The sequence below is a fragment of the Plasmodium coatneyi genome, chromosome 12 (assembly GCF_001680005.1).
Source record: "Plasmodium coatneyi strain Hackeri chromosome 12, complete sequence".
Classification (NCBI taxonomy): domain Eukaryota; phylum Apicomplexa; class Aconoidasida; order Haemosporida; family Plasmodiidae; genus Plasmodium; species Plasmodium coatneyi.
In genome coordinates this window covers 3,549,215-3,561,849 of record NC_033567.1, presented here as the reverse complement: position 1 = coordinate 3,561,849, position 12,635 = coordinate 3,549,215, and the positions used below count along the sequence as shown (strand labels likewise).

General features: G+C 38.0%; 4 protein-coding genes across 4 annotated transcripts; 2 read left to right on the top strand and 2 right to left on the bottom strand.

Annotated features, from left to right (window-relative positions):
* Positions 1-286: 286 nt before the first annotated feature.
* On the bottom strand, positions 287-2,395 carry PCOAH_00044620 (ATP-dependent metalloprotease; the record flags this gene model as incomplete). The annotated part of the gene is made up of 1 exon (XM_020061246.1): positions 287-2,395. The coding sequence occupies one exon, from the start codon at positions 2,393-2,395 to the stop codon at positions 287-289; it is 2,109 nt and encodes a 702-aa protein (XP_019916843.1).
* Positions 2,396-5,984: 3,589 nt separating this feature from the next.
* PCOAH_00044610 (Uncharacterized protein) lies at positions 5,985-6,809 on the top strand (the record flags this gene model as incomplete). The annotated part of the gene is made up of 1 exon (XM_020061245.1): positions 5,985-6,809. One exon carries the CDS (start codon positions 5,985-5,987, stop codon positions 6,807-6,809), a length of 825 nt encoding a protein of 274 aa, XP_019916433.1.
* Positions 6,810-7,800: 991 nt separating this feature from the next.
* On the top strand, positions 7,801-10,266 carry PCOAH_00044600 (Uncharacterized protein; the record flags this gene model as incomplete). Its single annotated transcript, XM_020061244.1, has 1 exon — positions 7,801-10,266. One exon carries the CDS (start codon positions 7,801-7,803, stop codon positions 10,264-10,266), a length of 2,466 nt encoding a protein of 821 aa, XP_019916767.1.
* Positions 10,267-10,617: 351 nt separating this feature from the next.
* Positions 10,618-11,697, bottom strand: PCOAH_00044590 (Uncharacterized protein; the record flags this gene model as incomplete). The annotated part of the gene is made up of 1 exon (XM_020061243.1): positions 10,618-11,697. The coding sequence occupies one exon, from the start codon at positions 11,695-11,697 to the stop codon at positions 10,618-10,620; it is 1,080 nt and encodes a 359-aa protein (XP_019916781.1).
* Positions 11,698-12,635: the final 938 nt, after the last annotated feature.

Sequence of the window (12,635 nt, the reverse complement as noted above, 5' to 3'; positions counted from 1 at the left end):
TTGTTTCTACTTGCACATGAAAAGGCACGAATTTAACCATAAAGCACCGTATTCAAAGAAGTACATAACATATAGGGGGTGCTAAAGGTGTAAAAAAAAAAACAGAAGCTAGAAGACATAGTAATGACGATGGAAGCTAATTATTCAAAAATAGCAGCAAATCCTATGCGCGTAGAAACGAAAAGGAACAGAAAAAAAATAAAAAAAGGGGAAAAAAGGAATACTCCGTACCGATTGGTAGATGAGCCCTAACCTACAGATGGGCAACTCCCTACCAATTTTGCCGTTACGAAATCCTACTGTCCTTCAAGTTAAACTCCTTCTGTTTCAGTTCTCTATTTTTTCTTATCTGATCATGCTTCCCTTGCATAGCTAGTTTGATTTCATCGCTGGTAAGTGTTTCATACTCTACGAGGGCAGAAGCAACCCTGTGTAGCTCATCAATGTGTTGATTCAGGACCTTTTTGGCTCTGTTATAAGAATCTAAAAGTATCCTCTGAATAGATTTATCAATTTTTATTTTCATTTCTTCGCTAATGTTTTTTTTATCCTGCAAGAACATGGATATATTTTCTTCATTAATTCCTACCCCGTAATTCATAACAAGAGATTGTGCTATGTGAGTAGCCCTCTGTAGATCACTAGAACACCCTGTGGTCACATTATTCTTGCCAAAAATAATTTCTTCAGAAACTAACCCTCCCATGAGAATATCTATTTCGCTTTGTACATCTTTAATTTTTTGGCTGTACTTATCACTGATTGGGATTTTCCATGTAACACCTAGGGACATTCCTCTAGGCATAATAGTAGCCTTATGAACAGGGTCGGAACCTTTTGTGTAAAAATTAACTAATGTATGACCACCTTCATGATAAGCTGTAATATTTTTCTCTTCTTCATTTAGGGGAGATTTTCTTTGCAGTCCCACAACGACTCTATCAAATGCCTGTTCAATTGAATTCATATCTACTGCTTTCTTTCCTTCCACAGAGCATTTAATAGCAGCTATGTTTAGTATATTATTCAAATCTGCGCCTGTCATTCCAACGGTTCTTCTCGATAAGACATGCAAATCAACATCCTTCGACAGCACAATTTTGCTGCTATACATTTTTAAAATTTCATACCTACCTTTTATATCTGGCAATGGTACTACAATTGTTTTGTCCAACCTTCCTGGTCTTACCAACGCTTTGTCTAAGCTTTGTGGGAAGTTTGTTGCACAGATTACTACTATTCCTTCGTTCTGTTCAAACCCATCCAATTCGACTAGTAATTGGTTTAGCGTCATTCTGACGGCACTATTATCTCTGTTGCTTCTCTTAGATCCAACTGCATCAATTTCATCAATGAAGACGATACATGGCGCATGTTTTTTGGCTGCTTGGAAGAGCTCTCTTATCCTTCTGGCACCAACACCTACGAACATTTCCTCAAATTCGGAGCCTGATGCTTGTATGAAAGGAACATTCGCTTCCCCCGCTATCGCTCTAGCAATTAACGTTTTTCCTGTACCCGGTTCACCGGACAGGAGTATCCCCTTCGGTAACTTGGCACCTATTTTTGTAAATTTATCAGAATTCTTTAAATAATCAATTATTTCTTCAAGTTCTTGTTTCACTTCATCGCACCCTTTTACATCTGCAAAGGTGACTTTCACATTTTCCACCGGAATTATTTTCTTATTTACTACTCCTATCCCTTTTTGGACATTCTGGGATACTCCCTCGAGGTATACACTTGCCGCCGCCACGAGAATTAGAAACCCGATAGTTGACTTGAGTAACCCCCACATGCCTCTTTTACTTCCATCCACTACAGACACTTTTAAAGGTGTCTTGGGGTCTATTTGTAAGCTATAAGTTTCACTGTGCACCCCTTTTTTTTTATCCCCATATTCTATTCTATGAGCTGTCTGACCCATATTCGCGTAGCCAGACTCTGCGCTCAAATTACCCGCATCATACACATTCGAACGATCATTATTTATATCATTTGAGTGACTCGATTCGTCCATATATCTCCTATGTAACATGGGGTCGCTATCATATTTTATATTATCCAAGTTGGTGTACTTCAACTTATTTGTATATACTAGCGCTTTTATGTACTCCTTAGTTATGCTTTCATTTTTTATGTTATTGTTGCTCTCGTAGTGTTTTATAACTTCATTTGGGTTGTGTACATTTGCCTCCTTATAAAATTGTAATATGAGGAAATTATCATTTGGCTTGTATCGGATTTCCCTCTTTAGTCTATCCAGCCTTTCGTTTTTCAAGAGGGTAAAGAACCTCTTATTGTTCAGGACGCATTGCACTTTCGCCAGGTTTCCCACATAGAACATGTGGCTCCTCTTCTGGTGCACCACCACGATGTTCCGCAGCAGCAGCATTTTGCGGACCTCTTCCTCACGCGTTGATGGTGACTATTACCAACGTTTTCCTCTTCTTTTTTAGCTTTTCATTCAATTTCACGAATTCGTGGTGCACAATATATGCAAATAAACTTCTGGTAGGGAGGACGGACGGCACACTTCTTTATGCTGCGATATGCTGTACACCGTCGCTGCGGTCTTTCCCTTTTTGCTCACTTCCGTTTTACTGATACATATGCTCTTGGTCTTGCGACAAATTAGCGCCTTCCCACTGCTAGCTGTTCTCTGCGTGTACCCTATGGCCAATTGGTCATTTACAATATTGTTAAAAAGGACTCAATTTTATCTATTTCTTATTCAAATGAATGTATAACCACGTTTTGGTTAATCATAAGCAACTGCGATAATGTAAACATGTACATGAAATGGTGTTATACAATTTTATGCAGGCATTTCTATGCAAAGATGGGGGAAAAAAAAAAAAAAAAATTAAAATCATTCAATTACAATTGACCAATAGCGCTTGAGATACACATATAAATGACATTTATGCAAAAATATTTTGTGACTCCTGAGACCATATGGCTTTGCAACAGGAGTATATATACATATAATTTATGCAAATTTGAAGCGGAAAAAAGAAAGGTGCCTCCAAATATATCACATACTCTTTAATCAAATACGTGTTTGTAAGTTTATGCAAACATGTACGTGATTTTTTTCCTTATGTAAGGCACATTCTTACGCACGACATACATATAAGCGGTATATGCATAAATTCAAATGCCCATGGCTAGGCACCATTTTTTGACACCTACAATGTGAGCTTCATTTGACGCATAAAATGTGACGCCAATTTTGTAAAAAAAAAGAAGCGAAAGTGCAACGAAATTTCTCCCCTTATTTTTATTAGACTCCTTACTGTTAATAAAAAGCCATTTATCCCCAAATGGCATGTTCACAGTTGCACAAAAGCGAAAATGATTTTTTTTTTTTTTTTTACATTTTGAATGGGATTATATGTGCCAAGCGCGCCCAATGAATTTCCGTAGCATATTTTGTATATAAAAAGGCAGCACCAGATGGTATATATGCCCTTTCACATTTTTTTTTTTTTACATTCGATGCATAGCAGTGTGCCTTAGCTATTTATTTATTTTTTTTTTAAAACCCTAATTGTTAAACATTTTACACGCAGGGGCATACAAATGATTAGCCCAGTTACTTAACAATTGCTTCATTCGTTTGTTACGCTTTGTGCTGGTACTGTAGCAAAGCGCATTCGTTTTTGACAAGAGCGATTTGTATATTTTACCGATGCCGATACAACATTATGTTGAACGAGAAAGATTTTTTTCCAGCCGAATGGGCTTGTGTAAAGGTTGTGCATGTATGTAATAAATGTGTCAACACCGTATTGTTCGAACGTGCGCCTATTTATTTGTATAGTTCTTACGAAACAGTGGCTTTCGTCTTTATTCCCATCACCCATCACGCTTCATCCCGCTGTTCGATGTGCAAGAGGGGATATTTGCACGCATTAGCCAAAACAGACCTGTATATGCACATGTTTAGGTGTGTATGCCCGTGAACCATTTTTGTATGCTGAATGGATGTAGAAGAGCCGAACTACATTATGATGATTTGTTCTAAGAAGGACACACATCGAAAGGTTGTAGTACCTCCTTCCATCCTTTAGTCCTATTACGTATGATAAATAAAAAAAAGAAAGCGAAAAATGTACCCCCATGTTAAACATTTTTGCCGTGTTATGTCGGAGGGCACGACGATGGTTACCCCCCAACTCGCATTTTAATGATGATACCGTACGGATGTAGGAACACGTAGACATCACTTTATATGTGTGTGCCTAAAATATACGACCATCTTCTCATTGGAGGTACATATGCTTCACGTTCATAACGCGTACACACCCTTGGGGTAACTCTCTTCCCCGTGGTGCCACTTTAATTATAATTCTACAGATAGAGCGATGGAAATTTTGGGCAGGTCAAAATAGTTCAATGCTTACCATGAGGATAAAATGGGTCAGGAAAAAAATAAAAAATAATACACGCGTAGCAGGAGGGTATAAGTTGTATTATATGTAACTGTTTTGTTTGACTTGTTTGGTAGCCTGCACCTTTTCGCGCTCATGTGTACTATTTGGAGAACAAACACAGATTTCCAGGGTCGCCCTTCATCGCGGTTGTCTGTATCCCTTTAACTTTTTTCCGTATGTGTGAGGAATAAAAAGAGGGTACATTAAAAAGGTTAAGAGGAACTGATATGGATGAAATGCATTTTTGGATTTTCTTAATTTTCCCTTTTTCCTTTCCATTTGGTAAACGTGTTCCTAAAGAAATAAAGCTATATTTTTCACTGCTTTAATAATCTGCTCAGTCATGCGTCGTAACCTTCGCTTGGGGGGATCAATGGCATGGTAACGATTACGCGGGGTGGACACACTTGGGCATTTCCCCAATTTTTTGCGCCCACTTTTCGCTTCCTGCCGTATGCTGCGAACCATTTTACACTACACAACAGAAATCGCAACACAAAAAATGTATCTCCGAATTTTTTCTTTCAAAATTGTGCAAACGAGTTATCGAATTTTTTGCGTTAAGGGAAAGGAAAAAATTCAAATTTTCAAATTGTGAACTCCAAATTGCAAATAACCATTTCCAAGTTCCGCTTAGTTCGCGATGTAACTGGAAGATGGTCGAGCGATGGACCCGAAATGTCGAAACAGCTAGGCCTCCAAGGAAAGCAAAATAAGTGCGCAAACGAAACGTGTACACATGAAGTGCATATGTTTTCCGTGCAAATAATTGCCTTCACGCATGATGTACTCTTGTGTATTTATTTCAAATTCAAGTGACGTTTGAAAAATAGCAAAATACCAAGTGTAACAGCACACTGGGTGTTATCCGTACGAGCGGCATTTATTCATTTGCTCTTCGATTTGCAGCATTCCCATTTTGAACTGAACAGTATTACATACATATATTTATATTAGTACATCCCCGTTGTATACCCACTGCGTGGGGCAGTGTACAATATGCTTTTCTTTTTTTTTCTTTTTTTTTCTTTTTTTTTTTCACAAAATATTGCATGGAGAAGGCTGCTTCGCGCATGGTCAGATATGTGACTGATTTTTAAGATGCCAAGCGGGGGGTCAGCTGGAACGCCAAGCTTAATACATATTAGTAATAATACATATGTGCTGTGTTAATGTATAAAGTCCTTTTTTTTTTGGTGACGGCCAGGGGACATATAACCTTTCAACCCATTAATGTTACTTAATGTTACTCCTTTGGATCGAGATATACGCGCATATGTGTAGGCAAATACCCTCCTGCGGATTGACTCAAGCGTACACATTTAAGTGTTAGCCAAGTGATTAACTTTAATGATGTGTATGGTGAAGGAACTTACAGGAAGGAAGCAATTCATAGGAAAGAAGAGATAAATACATATAACCGCACAGCTGCGCGAGACTGTATGTCTGTATAGCTACACATTACAGTGTAGTGTAATCACAAGGATTGCAAAAAAAAAAAAAAAAAAGTAGGCGCAAATTAAATCACACAAACCAAGTGACAAAATGCTGCATAAGAGCGAGAAGAATATGATGCTACAATTTTTGCGAAATGGAAGAAATGATACCTTTAACATTTTTTCAAGTGTTTACGAAAAGGGTGGAAACAAAATATTCCTAAGGACGTACGTAACGGTTACCAATCATATGCAAAGCTGCATTATTAATCGCAATGGATTATTTTCATCCATCATAAGTACCAACCAGAAGGACAGCCAAATTTTCAAAACAAATCTGAGAAAATGTTTTGCAACAACGAATGGAAATGCTAATGGTTTATCGGAGCAATATTCAAAAAATGACGTGTCCATTCTGCAAAACTCCAATGTTATCATCCTCTTTAATAAAAATGAAAAAGAAACCATAGGGCAGAAGATATACAGATATTTAGACATAACCGGATTTTTGACAAGATATAATAACAGAAAGGAGTGGATCCTCGATTTAGAGCCATATTCTAGATTAACCACAGTTATGCTAACTGAATACGAAAGGAAGTTAATGATATTTTTAAAATTTCATGTTTATTTTTTATTCGTAACTTGCCTATATTTATGGTACCATGCACAGGTTCATTTTACCATGAAGCCTCCATGCCCCAAGCCTTATGCATATGGACATTTGGATGGAAGAAAAAGAGACTTCACATGGCATGGTAAGCTATTTTTTATGTACCCCAAGATGAGATGTAAGGAATGTCGTTGGCTGGATGTCCAATGTAAGAAGGAATGCTTTGAAAAATTGAAACAGGAGGGACATAAGTTTTTTATAAACAATGGGGACCCCCTTTCTGTCCCGAAGACTGTTTTGTATCCATCTCATTTTCACTAAATTGTTGCATTGAGTTTTTAACATGCTTTTCGTGCAAATCCCAGTTGCTAGCGCGAATGGGTGCCGCTTTCGTAGGTGCCAGTTTATGTATATAGGTATACATGCACGTGTGTATGCTATTTAAATGTACACGCGCTTCTCAACCTGTGTGCTTATGTCGATTTATTCAAAGCGCGTGTATTTTGGTCGCCTCTGCGTTGTCATCCCACGATGTGTACCATAACCTACAATCACAGGTTTATATTTAATTAGATCAATTCGCTGCAAAATTATTTCACGCAATGAATGGGTCCCTCATTTAGTAATGCGCGAACTTGGTGTAATGACTCGCTTCTTTCGACATTTTTTAAAAAAAGAGGCACCTCCATAGTAAAATATGTTAGACTTTTTAAAGGTGGAAAATGGGTAAAAATTTGTACCCCCCATTGTGAGGAAGCCCAATGGAAAAACCAATATGCAAAAGTGCTAACCCCCCTTAGGGGTCCCTTTATTTTTTTTTTTTCCAAGGTGCACGTTCGTTGCGCACTTTATGCGTTTACCAAATGGGACGCAGAGCTTTTTTGGAAATATTTTTTCGGATCTCGTTTGTGAACTCATCCAATTTGCTCCTTTGAATGGCTCCATTAAGTGGCCATATTGGAAAGGTTTGCTCAATTGTAGCGCACTTCCCAGGGGAAATAATTTTCGCGCATGGCCAACCTCACCCGTTGACCCTTTTTAGAACGTATAGAAGTACACGGAGGGCAGGGGAATTTCTTACCGGTTCGGGCTATCATGAACGCGAACGTGGGTAAGCACATACATGTGCATCCGTACACATGCGTGAGCACGGGTGTACACTAACCCTGGGGTGTATAAACATCATCGAAGAAAGACCACTCCATTTTAGCAAGCAACGCAAAGTAGTAGGCCAACCCTTTCCTCATTTCCCAATGGGGTAAAAGAACCAATTGGTAGTTTCCCATCGCAGATCGAATTAGCCATAAACTAAATGGACGACGTACAGATATGTGAAGACCCCGACTCGTTGGGGAACGCAAATAGGCTAAGTAACGACCTGGGGAAGATTAAAAAATTTCAGGGCACATTCAACAAGTACAGCGTTCTATACGATGAGGAAGATAACGAGTTGGAAAAATTAGATCGCTTCGAGAATATGTTCAAGGAGGCAAATGTATTCTTCACACATTTTCAGAATATTCAAAAGGACTTAAAAAAAGTTAGCGAGTTAGACAAAAATGCAGAAGAGAAAATCTTGGAAAGTAGCAAAATGACAAGCGAAATTCTGGAGGAAATGGAAAAACTGAAGAAGGAAAAATATACTATCAGGAAGAAAGAAAAAATGTATGACAAAATTTTAAAGCAATACAGTTTAAGTCCCCTAAGCTATAACAATTTAACGGACATAAATGTTTCGCTAAATATTGCATTTTTTGAACACTTAAAGCAGTTTGAATATACAAAGGAAAATATAATAAAGTTGCTAAACGAGAATTCAACTGATAGAGTAAGCAAATATTACTCCAAGCATTACAGCAATATATTGAATAAGGCGTGCAAGAAAATGTGCCTCTATCTGATCAGAGAGAATAACAATTGTTATAGAAGGACAAACAAGGATGCAGATTTATTGTTGTGTCCCATTTCGGAAGAAAAAGAAAAGAGAAAAATTATGATAAAAAATTATGTCCAGAATTTTTCCCCCTTGACAAAATTGTGCTATAAAATTATTATCGAAAATATGGAATACTTCAACATATGTTTCGCTAATTTTTTACACCTTAGAGTGAAATTGCTGAAAAGAAATTACAACGATTTGTTTAGCAGTCATGGGAGTAACGCAGTTGGGAGGAACAACTCAGAAGGGGAGTTCCACCCGATAGATGATTCCATAGATGATTCTGTGGAAATATTTAAAAACTTTTTTTCAACAATGTACTACTTATTAACGTCGGAGGATAATTTCTTCAAAATCCTGCTTCTGTTCAATTATTATTATTCCAACATACCAATCCCGTACATAACTGCTCAGCTGGAAAATATGCATAACAATTTATACACCATAATTGACTCCTTGTATGCTCCCTACAGTCATTTTTTAGACACAAATTTGAGCAGCTACCCGAAGAGTTACGATACATGTTATGAACTGTTTCACATTGTAGACATGTTCATCTTTAAATTGAAAGAATTTCAAAATAGCTGTGAAATAACACAAGACGTCAGAGATATTATTAGAGAAAATTCCATCGAAATGATACGCTTTAGTGCGGATTCGGATGGTCGTCAACCTAGTGGGCCCAACTTACAGGATGGAGTCCCTATTCACGAAAATTCATTCCTAGAAAATTACAAAATTAATCTTGGCAAGGGAATTCAAGGGAGGAACTCCATTTTGTGGGACCTCCCCAGCAGCGTCGCAGATGGTGCGCAGAGTAAACTTCCGAGCGGAGAGCGCACCGATCAGACGAACGAAGAAAAGCTGTTAAGCGGTGAACCAGTGAACAATATAAACACGGAATATTCTCAAAAGGGAGATGATGTAGACGAAATAAAAAATGTGGGGATTGTCCCAAATGTGGTTGAAGAAGAAGGATCTTTAGACGAAGATGAACGTGGAGACGAAAAACGGCAGAGCTCGAATGAACTCGCCAATCTTGAACCCGATGACGGGGCGAGAAGCAAAGTGGAGGAAAAATACAACTGCAAGTTGCTAAAATTTACGCAAAAAATACAGAAAAAAATAGAAAACGAATTCATCTCGCTGTGGCAAAAAGATGTTGTCACTTTCTACCTTAGTAAAATCACCAAAGTGGACGAACCCAATTATTTTGACAACACACTGTCAGTTGTAAAAAAAATATTCAGTGCCTTAAATAATGTATACTCTATATACACAAGGAATAGTGACCTATTCGGGCACCACTACAAGGAGCAGAATTTTCAAAACGTCCTGGACATCACAATCAACCCCCTAATAAATAACTCCTTGAAAAATAAAAGTCAGAATATAGAAAGGGATTACATATTTATTATAAATATATTTATCTTTATGCAAGAAAATGTGAAAATGTTTGAAGGGTCCTCTAAGTACTACGATTTGCTGGGTATAATTATCCAGGAAAAAATGGAAAAAGTATTGGAGCTGGAAAATAAAAATTTATTGGCCTCCCTAAAGTTAGATAAAATTAGGAAAGGGGAAGAAAGTAACATAAAGGAAGTAGAACTGATTCTGGAAAATTTTTATAAATTTGCTTTTTCGGAGAAGTTTAATGATTTCCCTGTGGTGAACAAAATTCAATCAAATCATGTCAAAAAGGACATGCAGTTGGCCATATTTAATAACATACATAAGGAATATGCACACTTGTACGAAATGTATTCCAAAAAAGTGAACATGCTTTACTCGCCCGATCAGATAAAGGATGTCCTTTTGAAAAATTCGTCACTTATATGACGCACGTCGTTCAACTACGATGCACTTGCGCGCATATGTGTAGTTGTCTCAAAAGAACTGTTTTTGTCTAACTATATTGGTATACTTCTCTGTGTCGCGCTTTGCGTCCACACGGGAAAATTTGCACACACAAAAAAAAAAAAAAAAAGCGGAAGTCAGGTCAGACCTGAACAAATGGGTAACACAGCAGTGGTTGCTATTGTACTGTTCGCTACTTCGCGCGTGCATCTGCTCCTATCGTGCAGGTGGCTAATCTTCGGAGTCGCACATCCTGCTTTATGGCCAGCGGCACACATGCTTATTTTTTCGTATTAACTGTGTGGGCAGACCCCACAAAAGTATGTGTTACCCCTACCCCTCACTCGATGACTCCCCATTTGATGAGGATTCCTCTGTTTTCTTCTTTTTTCGGCTGAGTAGGAAGCCCAAATTTTTAAAGACATTTGTAAATTGAGATGGCTTATCAGGGGCATTAGATTCCATACTCCTTTTGGAAGAGCCTGGTGGTTGTTCCCCCTGTTCCTTATTTGCCAAATTATCCGTAAGGAAAAACGAATCGTCTTCCTCAACTTTATACGATTTCGAAATGCATGTAACTCTCGATTTTATATGTCCATTTTTAATTGACCATCCGTAAACATTGATCTTTTTTCTTTTCCTAATTTGCGGCTTGTTAACTGCATCATATATGTACTCATCCGTCTCATCATTGATTCTGTAATAAATGGTGACGTGGGGAGTAGTGCAGGTTATGTCAACAAGGAGCATATTGTCCTTACCCTCCTGTATGGTAATAATTGGGGGGAAGCAAACGGTACTATATTTTTGTAGCTGGAATAGTTTGGACAAATGTATTTCTTCTACATTCACAAAATTTAAAAAATGATAATTGGGGTAATATTCTTGATGCATTATTTTGTCGTTTATGTTGTCGCACTCTGGTGGGGCACATGTCGTGTCTGCAATTTTTTGGGAGTAATTTAATAACTCCTTAACGTTAACTGGTTTGGACTTCTCCTCCAATTTAATCCCCTCCAATCTTTTTTGTGCCAATAACCAACTCGTTTCCATCATTTCTTTTATGTTCAGTAGGAAGTAAAATTTTTCCTTATTAGTTATCTTGTCGAAGAATTCTTTGTTCAGCTGAAACTCTGTTTTGTTTTCTTCATACCCGGTTGCTCCGTAGCCCCCTGGAGGGGGTTCTTCCACCTGTTCGGCGGATAGATCATGAATCCCATGGGCACCCCCATCGTGGGTGTCCTTTTCTTGACTGCCTTCCCTCAGCAGACGCTCAAAATATTCGTCATATTTTGGACCCTCTTCCGGTTTCACAATGTCCTTCCATTTGCTTAAATCGTGCTTTTCAATTTTCTCCTTTATGGTCTGAACTACTTGGTGGAATTTCCCTTCATTTGGATATCCACATTCCATTTATTCCGTCGTAGAGGTTATCATAAAATGGGGTTATATATGACAATTGGGATTGTGTAGATGGGTGTTCCCTCATTGATACATTTTTGGATCTTGCTGTTTTTGCATCACTTTACACCTCATTTGGTTACGAAAAGTGGGCTATTAAAAAATGCCCCTTTGACGCTTTCACTTATACCTTCTCTTGTTTGGAAAACACTACGAAATGTTAACATTTCCACACGTGTGAGCACTTGGAACTATTTTTGCATAAAATTTTCCACTATTAAATGAACAGTAATATGGGGCACACTTCCCCTTACCTATGTTTTAGCAATCGCGCAGTTTATACAGTTGCTGCTTTTTTTTTTTTTTTTTTCTGCCCAACCTGGGTAGATTATTTCATTTTTTCTTGACCCGGTCAAAGAGCCACGCAAGATGCAGATAAATATATGTAATGCTCTCATCCATACGTTGCTTTTTTCAAACGCTCACACGATTTGTCCTTCATGTATGTTGAGTGCATTCTCCCCCAAAAGAGAGTCACTGTGAAGGTAGTTACGTCCTACTTTACCTATTCCATACTGTAAATTACTTTTTTTGTTTCCCTTTTTTTTTCTTGTTATGAGAAAAAGGGCGACAACTCCATCTGCCTTTTTTTCAGTTGGACTCAACATAATTCGAAGCAACTCCCCCCGCGTAACAAAGGCGCTTAATAAATGGATGCGAGGTTGTTGTAAAATAAAGGGTGCGGGCGCAGCACATCGTTCAGAGGCAGGCCCACCAGGAAAAGTATTAATAACCATAATCCTTGTGCGTACACTTATGTTGTTTATTTACTCATTTTGTGAGTGGTAATAATTTTTCTTCCCCACCTTTTTTTTGAGAACAGGGGAGGACAAGCAATTTTTCAATCTTAATTCATTCGCCTAACTTATCGTGAGTTCTATTTAACTTGT